Raw genomic sequence first — 14937 nt, forward strand, 5'->3', positions numbered from 1 at the left:
GAGTCATTGTGGGGTCGGTAAAGGCCTTCTGAAAAGCACACAATATCACAGAGCTTGGCATTTTCCCTCTTCAGATTGAAGGTGCGTTTATTCAGGGAATGGGCCTTTATACCACTGAAGAGCTGAAATATTCCCCAGAAGGTGTCCTGTACTCTCGAGGCCCAGATGAGTACAAAATTCCAACCATCAGCGATGTCCCAGAGGAATTTAATGTCTCCTTGTTGCCATCATCACAAACTCCACTAACCATCTATTCATCCAAGGTAAGCATTCGAACCTACAACTACACAATGTGCTTTTAAAAACACACACTACCTTTCTTATAGAACAACTAATTAACCCACACAGGATTTTTACATTTCAAGTGATGCTAGGATTTCTAAGAGTACGCAAGCTTCACTCAGTCAGTCAGTCAACAAACAATTATTGAAAATTATTTTATGTGAGATGCTGTGCTAGGAGTTGGTTGATGGTCTAGTGTAGAAACCTCTAAAACAAATGTTCTTCCTTGCAGGGCCTGGGGGAGTCTGGGATGTTCCTGGGGTCATCCGTGTTCTTTGCCATCACTGATGCTGTGGCTGCAGCTCGCAAAGAAAGAGACATAGCTGAGGACTTCACAGTGAAGAGCCCAGCGACTCCAGAATGGGTTCGAATGGCCTGTGCAGATCGGTTCACAGAAATGGTATGGAATTACTGTTTATTTTCCTAAAAGGTGATTTTTCTATATCTTGCATCTTAGACTACTCAGGTAAATTATAAGATTATATATAAATCTTATATATAAATTATAAAAAATTTATAAGATACAAAATATATATGTTATATTATAAATTATATATAATTTACTTGGGTAAATTATCATCAAATTATAAGAGCACATTATAAGATATAAGCTCATCAAGTATAAGATGATAAAAATAATCACACAAATACCTTTTAGTGTATGTAGTGATTTAAACTTTATGAAAAGCATTTCCCCATCTGTTATGTAACTTAATCATCTGGGAAATCTTTTTTTTTTTTTTTCTGTTTTGAAATTTATTTATTTTTAATTGAAGGATAATTGCTTTAAATATTGTGTTGGTTTTTGCCATACATCAACATGAATCAGCCATAGGTATACATACGTCCCCTCCCTCTTGAACTCCCTCCCACCCCACCCCATGGGCAATCTTTAAGTAGGATAATTTATGGTGCTTCAGAAACAAATAGCTAAATGTGAAACAACAGACCATTTTCACCAAACCATTCTAAATATTCCCTCCCTCTATCCTACCTAATCTATCCAATTCTTCAACAAAAACAAACACACAAAAAATAACCCAGGTCAAGGAGAAGTATTTGATAATGTCACTTTCCACGTCCTCTGTACAAACACAGAATACACCCAGTCTGTCTTTTATTCAGGAAACATGTGGTCTCATGTCCCGCTGATGCTTTTCCACTTCATTTCATTTCATAGCAGTGCCTCCCAGCCCAGGGGTGAGGATTTGGGAGCCATCTGCTATACACATGTGCACACAGCAACGCCAGCCTGCTGGCTGGGGCAGACACGCGATATTGGGTGGGTCATTGGTTCCACCCTGCACTGATTTCCTCATAGCTTCCTTACATCAACAGTAACGGTAGTTCACACTGACTAAATATTTTACAGATTATCTCAGTACTCATTCCTACAACTCTATCAGGTAACTACTATGATTTCCTTCATTTTACTATTGAGGAAACTGAGGTATAGTAATTTACCCAAGGTCAAGATTCAAGCCCAGACCATCTGGCTCCAAAGAAGTAATAACTGCCTCCTAGAGAGAAAAGAACTGATTCTCTACTTCTTAAAAGAAATGTGTGTTTTCATAACTATATTAAAAGAAACCCAAATACTTAACTGACCTCCTCAAAACAGCCAGCCATAGAGTGAAAGAACAAAGTGACTCAGGATTTAGGAATATTACTTAAAGGAATGTGTCATAACTACTCATTCCCTTCCCCTGCGTGATCCAGTCCTCTCCCCATCTCCAAATCTGACTCAGCATTTCTTGGACTCCAATAATACTGACCATCCTGGATTTCCCTCCATCTCCCAGAGATGGTTCTGCCCCTCAGGCTGACCCTCAGCCAATTGCACTGTCCACAGAAAGAATTCCAATCATCTGCCTCAGGCCAGTCCCTGCTCAGATGGTCAAGGCCAGAGACCCCGCCCTCCTTCACCGCAGGAACTCCTCTGGGCTGATCGGACCTGGAGAGCCATGTCTGCCCATTCGCAACAGCACCAACGACACGAAACTGCAGAATTATGTGACCTCCACTCCCAAAAGCACAAGCATTTCTGACCCTTAAACAGAAGTTCTCCATCACCTTTTGCAGTAATAAATATCCTTTTCTGAAATGGGGCAGATTCAGGTAACCAAAAAAACACAACAGAAGATACTAATCTTCCTTTCTTGCCTGGTTGAACATGTTCAGCCTTCAAATGTCCCAGCTTTTAGAAAATGAATTTCTTCATTTTCAAGACTTCAGGCTGCTTTTAATAGTCCAGTTGTCTGGCAGTCACTCTGTCACATGCAGTGATAAAACGTGAATCACTTTAATTTCATTCACCATTTGAAACTCAGCCTGTCAGCTACCTGGCCCATGTAAGGAGGCCACATTTTCTCCCAAATCTGATGGTTTCATGGTAAGATTAATAAATGTCTTCATGGATATAAAGCATGTACTGATTTGTACACCCGTCAACTAAATGATCAGAGTCAATGTGAGAGTAACCTCTCATTTTCTAAAATATAAGTATTTTAGAATGAGTATTAAAATCAGAGATCAGATCAGTCGCTCAGTCGTGTCCAACTCTTTGCGACCCCATGAATCGCAGCACGCCAGGCCTCCCTGTCCCTCACCAACTCCCGGAGTTCACTCAGACTCATGTCCATCGAGTTGGTGATGCCATCCAGCCATCTCATCCTCTGTTGTCCCCTTCTCCTCTTGCCCCCCAATCCCTCCCAGCATCAGAGTCTTTTCCAATGAGTCAACTCTTCGCATGAGGTGGCCAAAGTACTGGAGTTTCAGCTTTAGCATCATTCTTCCAAAGAACTCCCAGGGCTGATCTTCTTCAGAATGGACTGGTTGGATCTCCTTGCAGTCCAAGGGACTCTCAAGAGTCTTCTCCAACACCACAGTTCAAAAACATCAATTCTTCGGCGCTCAGCCTTCTTCACAGTCCAACTCTCACATCCATACATGACCACAGGAAAATACTCATTCTAAACATCACCTCATATTATAATCTATATTTCATATTACAAACCTCATTTGCATAACAAGTATTTTTATCTTCATAAAAGTCACATATGTCCAGTATGGAAAAACTAGAAAATGCTGAAAAGAATAAGATTAAAGTTAAAATCAGCCCTAATCCCGCTAACCAAAAATAACCATAATAACCATAACATAACTATTTGGGTTATGTATATATATATATTTATAAATACACACATATGCATACTTTTAACCACATTTTAATTCATATAGGGTTTTTTATTTATTTAAAGTTTTATTGTAGTTTAGTTTGCTTACAATGTTCTGTCAGTTTCTGCTGTATAGCAAAGTGAATGTTATACATATTCATATAGGTTTGTATATATATATCCTATTTATATACTCATTTTACAAAATCGGGATATCCCTAATATAAATATTTTAAAATATTTGAATAGTATAATGGGGAGTGACTCGGTTGAGCCTGCATTCACAAGAAATCTGGATTGAGAAGGTCATTTTCCCATGCAACGTCACTCAAAAAATATAGTTGCTTAAACCCAAAGAGAAAATACCTGGCAAAAATTGTTTATCCCCCAAACTTATCATCTTTATTTATAGCCACTGGAACAAGTTTTAGAGGCAGGAACAGGGCAGAAGTTTTAACTTCTTAATACCAACCCTCCTGTTATTAAGGTTACTTAGAACATGTTGAGAAAGACCATTTATCTTTCATTCTTATCCAACCCTCAATATTCCTAGCAATTCCGCTGACCTCACGTATATCTGAATCAATGAGAATACAGCCTTCTTCAAATTCTTGACAAGACTTGGGTGACCCAATGGTTTCTCTCTTCTAGCCTACAAACCTCCTCAACTGTAAGTCTGCAGAGAGAGAACAATTTGAGCCAGACTTGAGTGGAGCCTCCTGAAAGAGACAGCGAGGAGGAAGTCCTGGTTCTCAGTTTAACAAAGAGAACCAGAAACACATGAATATAGATTCTACTGTCACTTCCTGTCCCAGGAAATGTCAGTATTCTTCCATCCATATAGTAACACAAACCGGAAACCTTGGACTTGGCTCAACATTTCTCTTTCTCATACTCAGTAGCTAGTCCCTCATCACACCCTGTCACTTTGAACCCCTAACAATCTCTTCCACCAGTCATGTTCCTGTTGTTGTTGTTCAGTCACTAAATAATGTCCAACTTTTTGTGACCCCATGAACTGCAGCATGCCAGGCCTCTCTGTCCTTCACTTTCTCCCTGAGTTTGCTCAAACTCATGTTCATTGAGTCAGTTGCAATCAGATGCCATCCGATGCCATGCAACCATCTCATCCTGTGTTGCTCCCTTCTCCTCTTGCCCTCAATGTTTCCCAGCATCGGGGTCTTTTGTAATGAGTCAGTGCTTTGCACCCTGGACTCTGCAGGTTTCTAGGGTGCAGACCAGTTACAGACCTCATAACTGGTCTGTAGGCTAGAACAGAGAAACTGTTGGATCACCCAAGTCTTGTCAAGGATTTGAAAAGGGCTGTCTTCTCATTGATTCAAGTATACATGAGGTCAGTGTATTTTCCTCCATTTCTATTGACTTCATGTCTAACCACTATGTCATTCATGCATTAAACATTTATTGAGGATCTAATACATGCCTGGCATTAATCTAGGTGCTGAGAATACAGCAGCGAATCAAACAGAGAGTGATTTCTACCTTCAAGAAGCTTACCTTCTAGAGACTCTAAGTCCAATTTCCATCTCTCTAGCCTGGGTCAAAGCAGCCTTGTAACTGGTCTCCCTACACCCACTGCCACCAGAGATGTGTGGTATGACAAACATGATCGTGTCCTTCTAGCATGTACACAAGGTGAGAAATTTCCCATCACTCTTAGGATAAAGATAAAATTGTTTATGTTGCCCTGCCAAGCCTATAAACCTGCAGAGTTCAGCCTGGCCAGCACTCCCCAACTTCTCCAGCCGCAAGAGGTACCCTACCTCACCTTGTCTCTCCACCCCAGCTACACTTGCTTTCATCTGTCTGTTCCACATGTCAAGGACAGAGGCCTCCACCAGCTCTTCCTGCTGCTTGGAATCATCTTCTTGCTTTTCCTCACTCAGCTAATCCCCCTGCTTACCTTTCATGTCTTATCTAAATTCAAGAAATTAAATATTTCCCTTCTTCCATAGTTTGAGGTTCAGGAGTATAGTGGTGAACTAGACTCACAGGCACCTCTCTCTAGCTGTTTACAGCATAGCAGAGGGGGAAGACAATTGCTGTGAAGTGTAAGTGCTTGCCCAACTCTGGGTTATCCCTGAGTGTCAACGGGACAAACTTTTGTAACTTAACCTTAACCTTTGCTTACAGTCAAAGGGCTAAGAGATGAGGCCCAGCTTTGATCATTCATCCTACAATCCATTCATTCATCTAGCATACTTACTCAGCCCTTTCCATGTGCCAAGCACTGCTGGGAACTAAAAAAACACTGAGATAGTCAGTCTCTGCCACATGGATCCTACATTCTATTGGGAAAACCAGACAGTCAACAAGTAAAGAAATACACAATATAATTTCAGGTGGTGATAAATATTGTGGCACAAAACAGAAGAGTAGGCGGCTAGCATGTGATAGATTATTTTAGATTATTAAAGAAGCTTTCTCTGGAGTATTCATGTTTGATCTGAGGCCTAAATGAAGTGGAGGAACAAGCATGAAGCTGGTAAGGGTGTATTCCAGGCAGAGAATAGCCAGTGCAAATGCCCTGGGGCAGTTTCAATGGATTCAAAATAGCCCTCGAAATGGCCTTCTTCATAAGTTTCCGATCTTGCCTCCCTGGTAGCAAAAAGCTTAAAACTGAAAGGCTGCAGCTGTTGTTTTCCATGGCAGAGAGATAAAAGAAATAGAAATATGTTGTCAAGCCACTCTATCTTCACATCTTTGGGTGAAACCTGAATAGTTCTTATCCAGTCAGCAGTTTCCTAGCAACTAGCCTCTATCACAATGCAGATCTACTGCTTCAGATCTTTAGAAACTGTCGTTCATTCACACAGCAGGCCTCCTAAAATTCTTATAGCTTGGCTCTTGACCAGTTTTTTTGGCACAGTAGAGCAAATTTGAACCTGCATTAGAATTTATTGAGGTGGCCCAAAAGTTTCTTCAGGTTTTTCAAAAAGTTTGTTCGGGTTTTTCTGTGAGATGTCACCAAACGAAATTTTTGGACAACCCAATACATTTGCTCAAACTACAATGTAGCTTTTTAGTTGAGATATGTAAGGATTCACACTGGCATACAACACTGTACTATGAAAACAATTTTTTTTAGAAACAGATACTGATACTCTTTGTATTTGGTCTGTGAATACTTTTGTCAAAAGACAATTTGTTCTGACAAGTAAGAAGGTGAGATGGTCGGAAGGTCTGTATACTAGAACATGAGCATTGGAAAGTCCCAGATCTCTTCTTTTAATAACTTTCTTGTAACCACAAGGTAAATAAAAACCAGTGTATAGCTACTTCTTCAAGAGAAATGAAGGTTAAACATTCTGTATTTTTCCTTTGGAATTAAGTAAAATAATGCATGTAAAAAATACTGTGTGAATACAAGTCACTACATAAATATTACAGTTCTGGTCTCCACCAAATATCCATAACTGCTAATGACCTTTTTTCAAAATATGCCTCTCCCAGAGGCTTAAAAAGACTTTCCACATTAAATCAAGCTGACCTGCTGAGGGCAGGAAAAAAAAAAACAGCCCTTAACACTTAGCAGCCACTTTCATGGATAACTGGCTTTAAGCATCAGTGAGAAGCAGGCATTGGTAAGAAGCCTGGAGCTTTTTTTAAAAATCTTTCGTCTGCACCCAGCGGCCAAAAGGGACCTTGGTTCCTGGACCAGGAATCAAACCCATGCCCTCTGCATTGGTAGCATGGAGTCTTAACCACTGGACCACCAGGGAAGTCCCTGGAGCATTTTTGTTGTAAAAAGTTCTACAAATTGAATAATCATATGAAATTTTTTTTGACCAGTATGATAAAAAAAAAATGTATATGACGAATATGGTTACCTTGATTACAGTAGTTAATTGTTGCTCTTATCCATGGGCCCTTTCTCAGGTGGTTCCCTCCTGGTCAGAACAGTGTTGCTGGTGTTAGTTTCTGCTCTGAGCTCAACAGAGCAGCCTGGCTCAAACAGACACCATCAGAAATATCATTCCTATACAAAATTTCCTTTTTAGTGATGGGAGAGAGAAAATTGTAATTCTTGGGAAATGTATTTTGTAAAGTCATTTAAAATAGGACAAGGAAAAAAAGAGGACATTTCCTTTAAAGGTATACAGAAAATGCCTAATCAACACTTTCCAATTAGGACTTTCCTTAGAAACAATTATTTCATTAAAAAAACAACTTTATGATTCAGAGACATGAAGGAAGCCACAATCTTAAAAATTAGAAAAATTATGCTTTCTAGAATTTGTCCTGCCCTGTAATTCTATAAAGTTGGCAAATGTCTTTTTTCTGAAGACCTTTACCTTCTCCACTTTGAAAACCTAAAACATAACCAGTTCAGAGAGGGCAGGAGGAAGGAGCATTAAGATTAAAAGATACAAAAAAACTACTGGACTTCCCTGGGGGTCCATTGGTTAAGACTCCACAATCCTAAATGCAGGAGGTGTGGGTTCAATCCCTGGTCAGGGAATAAAGAACCCACATGCTGTCTGGTACAGTCAAAAAAAATTTTTTTAAAGATCCAAGCTACTATGTATTGGGTTGGCCAAAAAGTTCACTTGGGTTTTCCCATAATAACAACCCAATATAAAATAAATAAGCAACAAGAATATATTGTACAGCACAGGGAAATATAGTTACTATTTTGTAATAACTTTAAATGGAGTATAATCTATAAAAATGTTGAATCACTATCTTGTACACGTGAAACTAATAAAATATTGTAAATCAATTTATACTTTGATTTGAAAAAAACTAGGAAAAAAACCCTAAAACAGCCTCCTTTCACCTACTCTCCTCCCTCTACTTCATTAGGACCCATGTCTCATTTTCCCTCCCTGCTTCTTTTGCATTTCTAGGTGCACACACTGTGAGAGTTGGCAACATTAAAAGTACCACCTGTTTAGCTCAGTAAAGGAAGCCCTTCCTGACGATGAAAGAGGAAAGGCGTGTGAGCATTTCCTGTGCTGTGACAAGCCTTCTTTACTTGCACTGTTCTCAGCTGGTTTGCCCCCAAATGCTAGTCCTCAACCCCATATCCTACCCACACGCAGGTTTGCGTTCCTCTGAGCAGGGGGAGATGTACTGCCAGTCCTACAAGCCTGCATGCCCTTTCCTTATGGTTTTGGAACCTACTTCAGCAACGTGTGGAAACATGCAGTCTCTAGCCTGTTCTGCCGGAAGCTGAGCCACAGACGATCAGCAGGACCTTAAAGCAGCACAGTCATGCCTCAGTCACATGGATTCTGTGATACAGAGCACAGATACAGATCGCACGACTTGGGCTGCTGCAACGGCTTCCCCAGAACACTGAGCCTGTGGTCCTGCTCCCATGAGAGGCACACACAGGCAGATAGGCAGGACACACACATACACACACACACACATACGTACACACACACCTTCACACATTCAGACAGGCATGAACTCGCCCATTCTTCACCACCTCCTCCTCCTCCCTGCCTCTCATGGTGTCTTGGAAGACATTGAACATGCTTGTTCCAGGAGGCAACACATGGTAACACTTCATACAGTGACCTTTCTTACTGCTGAAGGGGATGATCTGATACTCTTAGTGAATATGTATTTTTGCATCTAAAAATTCTCCTACCAGGTCTCTGGAAGGTTGCTCCTTTAGTCTGGCAAAACTGGAGGCATCCCTCAGATTAAGAGAGGGAATAAGGGATGCAGAATGGGAAAAAGGAAAAAGGCAGCCATCTTATCCAGTCAGGGAAAGGAGTTATGACACAATTTCTTAGCTTTGTGATTAAGATATGGCCCTGGAGTCAAAGGCACTGGGGTTGTGATCCCAGCCCTAATTTTTTTTTTAATTTCTTTTTAATTGAAGGGTAATTGCTGTACAACCTTGTGTTGATTTCTGCCATACATCAACACACATCAGCCATCCAGCCCTACTTTTGATGATGCATTTAACCACTCATAATTTAATTTCTTTATAAAATGGCAGGAAATGTTCGTGGAGAGAATAACCCTTACAGCGTTGTTAAAAGGTTTGAATAAAACACATGAAAAGCATTTAGCAGCTGTCACACGTAGTAAATGGTCAATATACACTGATGATGATGATGACTGGGTCAGAAGTCCCCAGGGCTATCTTCAGTTTTGATGACTCAGTGATGGACTCACAGAACTCAGAAAGCTGTTATTCGTGGTAATGGCTTATTACAAGTGAAAGGGTATAGATTAACATCATTAAAGGCAAAGGCACATGGGGCAAAGTCCAGGAGAGACCAGGTGAGGCTTTCAGGTGTCTTCTTCCAGTGGAGTCACACAGAGAGCCACCTGCTTTCCCCAGCAACAATGTGGAAGAAGAAGATACATGAAGTATTGCCAGCCAGGGAAGCTTGGCTGAGCCTTGGTGTCCAGGAGTTTTATTAGGGGTCAGTCACATAGGCACAGGTTGTGTGCAAAGCTGACCTTAGTCACTCAGTGTCCAGCCCTTCCAGAAGTCAAGTGATATTATTAAGACCTCAGGTAAACAAAGGCACTCTTACAAGGCAGGATAGTCCAAGGGCTAGGGTGTTACTCCCAGGAGTTGGTCAAAGGCTAACCCTTTCTTCGGAATGTGCAGCATTTGGACAATGGAGGCCTCCTGAGTTCATCCTTTCCTGCACAATGAGGGTGATGAACAATCCTGGATTGATGACACTAGGCACTGAAACCAGTGAGACTGGGCACAGATATACTTCAGAAGGTTTAGCTATAAGTGGAATCAGTCTAGACCACCAAAGTCAATATATTGCCTTAGTCATAGCTATCAAGAAACAACAGAGAGAAAGAGGAGGAGGGAGAAAGGGAATGATGGTCCTAAACAAGGGAGAAGTGAAAGAGAAGATCATGAAAGGGCAGTGAAGATCTGTTTACATCCCAGAGCTGGGATCCTTGAGGGAAAAAGGGAAATTGGGTCCTCGCTCAAGAAGCTAGGGAGTGGGTGAGACCCAAGAAGGCTGGGGTAGCAAGAGAATGAGTACTGATCTGAGTTCCAAAGTAGAAGAGTACCCCAGGAACCCAGGTCTGGTGACAAGAATAGGAAACAGGTTTTTGGAGAGACTAAAATTTAACAGAAGAGTTGACCTGAATCTACCTCATACGAGACTGAGGAGCTTTGTCCTGCATCCGCCCAGTCCAGGTGGAACAGGCTGACCCTAAATAAGACAGCCAAGTAAATCCTAGTGCAGCAGTTAGGTTAGAGAATCGGGAAGTCCCTCTCAGGAGGGCAAACTAGCCCTCTGTTTACATTTCAATACAGTTTGAGAGTAAACAGTAAGAATGGGGCTGGTAAAGATATCCTGACAAGCTAGGAGTTGGGCTGTGTTTTTGTTTGTGGTTTTCTGTCCTCTTTTTGTGTTGTTTTTTTGTGTGTGTGTGTGAAATAAATATCAGGAGACAAGCTTTCTGAAATCTTCATCACTTTTCATTATTTACGAAAGTTTTTTATGTTTTTAACACTTTCGTAATTAAAGTCAACTCTTTAAACAAAAACATGAACGCAGAGGAGGCGGGAATGTACATTCTGCTTATTCTGCTTTGGGGCAAACCCAGCAGAGAGAATTCCGCAGATGGGAGCTGCGGACCAGAAGAAAGAAGGACAAATAGGTTAAATTCTTGGGGCTTCTAGCCCGGAATAGAGAAATGGGCTGGAGTTTAACTGGAGCCAAATCACTTGGCTAGGCATGTAGACAGGGCTCTTCTCAGATCCCTGCAAAGGAGTCTGGGTCTGTAAACTACAAGCAACTGTCAGCCTAACCACTTTGCCCTTCCCATCCTCCTCCCACAAAGTTTTTTGTTGGATTTATAATTCTTTTGGGGATTCACATCTGAGAGGCAGAGAAGATAGGTCACGTGCAACTCTTTGTGACCACATGGACTGTATCCAGCCAGGCTCTTCTGTCCATAGACTTCTCCAGGCAAGAATACTGGAGTGGATAGCCATTCCCTTCTCCAGGAGATCTTCTCAATCCAGGGATCAAACTGAGGTCTTCTGCTTGCAGGCAGATTCTTTCCTGTCTGAGCCCCCAGAGTGCGCCCTCGTAATTAGCAGTGCAATGGTCAGCAGAGATGACAGCACCGACCGCCTATCTTTTCAGCGTTGTCATTTGAAAGGAATGGTACAATCCCATTCCCCGGGAAAACCCTGTTGCTTCCCATCAGAAACATCTTTCAAAACCTACAGATTTGATATCATTTTCCTGGTGAAATATTACAAAGGTATTATGATATTTAGTACTTAATTTACTTTCTTTCTTAGATCCCAAGAGATGATCCTAAGACATTTAAAGCCTGGTCTATTGCTGTAGCATAACACTGGTGTCATTGCCTTAAAGGTAAGATCAATACGCTCAAAGAGAATTACTCAAAATGACAAGATCAGCTAGTCCAGTGGTTTTCAAGTTGTGTTCTGTGATATCTTAGGATTGCACAAGTGTGTAAATCGAGTTTCCTTTTTAAACCCCTTTTTTAAAATTAATATTTATTGGGGTATAGTTGTTTCTTTTTTAATCTTATCCAATATTTTCAATATTTATTTATTTGGCTGCACTGGGTCTTAGCTGCAACATGCAGAATCTTTTAGTTGTGGCATTCAAGATCTAGTTCCCTGACCAGGGATCGATCCTGGGCCTCCTGCATTGGGAGCATGGAGTCTTAGCCGCTGACCCACCAGGGAAGTCCCTGAGTCTTTAACTATCTTCCTTTACCTGCAATTTCAAATTTTTGCACTCTTCAGAGTAGTATAACTTTCTTATGTATTTGCTTTATGTGCTGAACATTGACCTTACTAAATTTATTCCACACTAAAATCATATATGTGTGTGTGTTCCCCATAACATTTTAAATCTTTGCTAAAAATGTGTCAAAACTGGATTTCCTTAATGGCTCAGTGGAAAAGAATCCGCCTGCCAATGCGGGGAACGTGAGTTCAATCCCTGGTCAGGGAAGATCCCACTGCCTTGGACCAACCAAGCCCGTGTGTCACGGCTACTGAGCCTGAGCTCTACAGCCGGGGAGCCTCAACTACTGAAGCCCTCCTGCCTTGGAGCCCGTATTCCACAAGAGAAGCCACTGAAGTGAGAAGCCCAAGCACAATTAGAGAGCAACCCCAATTTTTCGCACATAGAGAAAGCCAGAGTAGCCATGAAGATCCAGCACAGCCAAAAATAAATAAGTAATCTTTTTTTAAAAACCTCTGATCTCATTTTATATGACCTCTCTGATTCTTATTTTATAAATGAAGATATGGAGGGCAAGAGAGAATAAATAACTCCCTAAATGTACTTATTCAAATCTGTGAAGCTTACAGTTCATTTTGTCAGCTACTTATTGTTCTTTTCAAAGTTGAGATTTGTACCCCTTTATAATTATTATCTTTTCTTTTTTCCCAGGAGTTTCAGTTTTTCACAAGTGAAAAGATGGTTTGTTAATGCTAACTGGACTCCAAACTGATATTCTTGTACTGTTGTGTGGGGGTGGGAGACACAAAATTTAGAAATGTTATTCAGATTTTATTATATTAAAAAGATGAATCATTACTTCCAAATTGTTGACTTAGACCTTCTAGCCTAAAGGCCACCAATCAAACACTGCACTTGTCACAGCAAGGAGCATAACGTTGATTTTTTCTGAAGATATCATGTAAATATTGCTGTGAAAGCAAAATTTCCCTTTGTGTACCCATCCAATCTAACTAAACTAGTAATCCAGGTTACAATTCTACAATGAAACATACTTCTCAGCGGATGAACATGTGATTAGTTTTCCTAGAGATGTGTTTGATTCAGTTGTAAGGACACCATAAAAGTCCTAAAGGTTTTGTATCATTTTGTTTTTACTGTGGAGTAGCTATGGGCCTGTGTATGTGCATTGGACAGCAAAGGAATATTTTCCTCACGTAGGTCAGCTATGCAACTGGTTAACATTCTTTTGGAATTTGGAGGGGATAAACAATGTAAAAAAATTTTTAATATATTATCACAAAACCCTTTATTTTTTTTTAACTTGGTTATGAAAAAGTATCCACTCTGTTACCAGTTTCAGAAATGCTTAATTGCTCAGTTTTCCATATATAGAAGTAGGTGCCATGGAGCTGGACCATAAAGAAGGTAGAATGCCAAAAAATTGATGCCTTTGAACTGTGGTGCTGGAGAAGACTCTTGAAAGTCCCTTGGACAGCAAGGAGATCAAACCAATCAATCTTAAAAGAAATCAACCATGAATACTCATTGGAAGGACTGATGCTGAAGCTGAAGCTCCAGTATTTTGCTCATCTGATGCAGACGACTCCTTGGAAAAGTCCTTGATGCTGGGAAAGATTGAAGGCAGGAGAGGAGGGTGACAGAGAATGAGATGACTGAATGGCATCACCGATGCAATGGACATGAACTTGGGCAAACTTCCAGAGATGGGAGGGACAGGGAGGCCTGGTGTGCTATACTCCATGGGGTTGCAAAGATTCGGACACGACTGGGTGACGGAACTACAACAAAAACAACGTAGAGGAAAGAATCCTGAATTGTAATCACCTTTATGCTGTAGTTAAAACATGCAGAATCCATCAGATTCCACTGACCTGCATTTTAGGGGCCTTCAAAGAAGGAGAAACCAGCATATGAATTAGGCCTCATTTGACCAAAAAGTCAGAGGTTAAAATGATGCTCTGTCAACCAGAAGTCATACCATCAGGCTCACAGTCATCTGCAGTGACTCCTGGAATGAATGAAGGAGGGGAGGCTGAACTGAGAGTGCTGGGTAACTGGGGAAAGAAGGCAAAGATTGGGCATGTAGTCTATTCTGAGGGTCGTTGAAGGCCATGAGCACGTCGTATTGAAGGGACTGGGATATGGCTGTCCACAGGCCTGTCCAGTGGTGGGAGGCCCCACTGGGCCACAGGAGCCCAAGGGAGGAAGTGGGACAGGAGCACAGAGAAAAAGGAGACAGGAGCAGAAGGGTCATGGGCAGGGCATAAATGATACAAGACTCTTGCACACTGGAGCAGGAGAGCTGGGAACTTAGTGGGAGTAGCCAGGGTGAAATAAGTTGAAAGTAATAAAGAAAAAATGTTTTGGCTCTTGAAAATAAAATCCTTAACTGTGTAATCTAATATGAATGTGAGAAATGCATGTGTTTTTATCATTTGTGTCATTTTAAATGATTATAAACATAATTTCTAAAAAAATTTGGCCTATTAGGGCTAAGGATTTTTCATTTGTCATGGTTGAGAACTATAAAGCACCAAGAACAGAGGATCTGAACAAAAATTATTCATGTAAGTTTATGCACTAAAATCTGGATGGCATGGATATAAGTACTTTTTTAAAAAGACATATTTGAAGCCACATCCTAAAAACCAGTTCCTTGAGCTCTATAAGCCTTGGTAAAGGATAAAACTTAAAACTTAACTAGAATTTTTGGATAAGTAATACATTCACACAGTTAAAAAAATATATGCAAA

The 14937-nt window shown here is 40.8% G+C and overlaps 1 protein-coding gene across 1 annotated transcript in view; it reads left to right on the forward strand.

The window, feature by feature from the left end:
- The window catches only part of LOC129646619 (aldehyde oxidase 2), a 77559-nt gene extending 62975 nt beyond the window's left edge, over window positions 1–14584 (forward strand). Inside the window, exons 33-36 of the mRNA XM_055573059.1 lie at window positions 75–263; window positions 515–682; window positions 11740–11815; window positions 12872–14584. Coding sequence (XP_055429034.1) covers window positions 75–263; window positions 515–682; window positions 11740–11793 — 411 coding nt within the window. The 3' untranslated portion in view covers window positions 11794–11815; window positions 12872–14584. The remainder of the gene's footprint in view (window positions 1–74; window positions 264–514; window positions 683–11739; window positions 11816–12871) is intronic.
- The last annotated feature ends 353 nt before the right edge of the window (window positions 14585–14937 follow it).

This window comes from Bubalus kerabau, chromosome 3, assembly GCF_029407905.1.
Source record: "Bubalus kerabau isolate K-KA32 ecotype Philippines breed swamp buffalo chromosome 3, PCC_UOA_SB_1v2, whole genome shotgun sequence".
Lineage (NCBI taxonomy): Eukaryota > Metazoa > Chordata > Mammalia > Artiodactyla > Bovidae > Bubalus > Bubalus kerabau.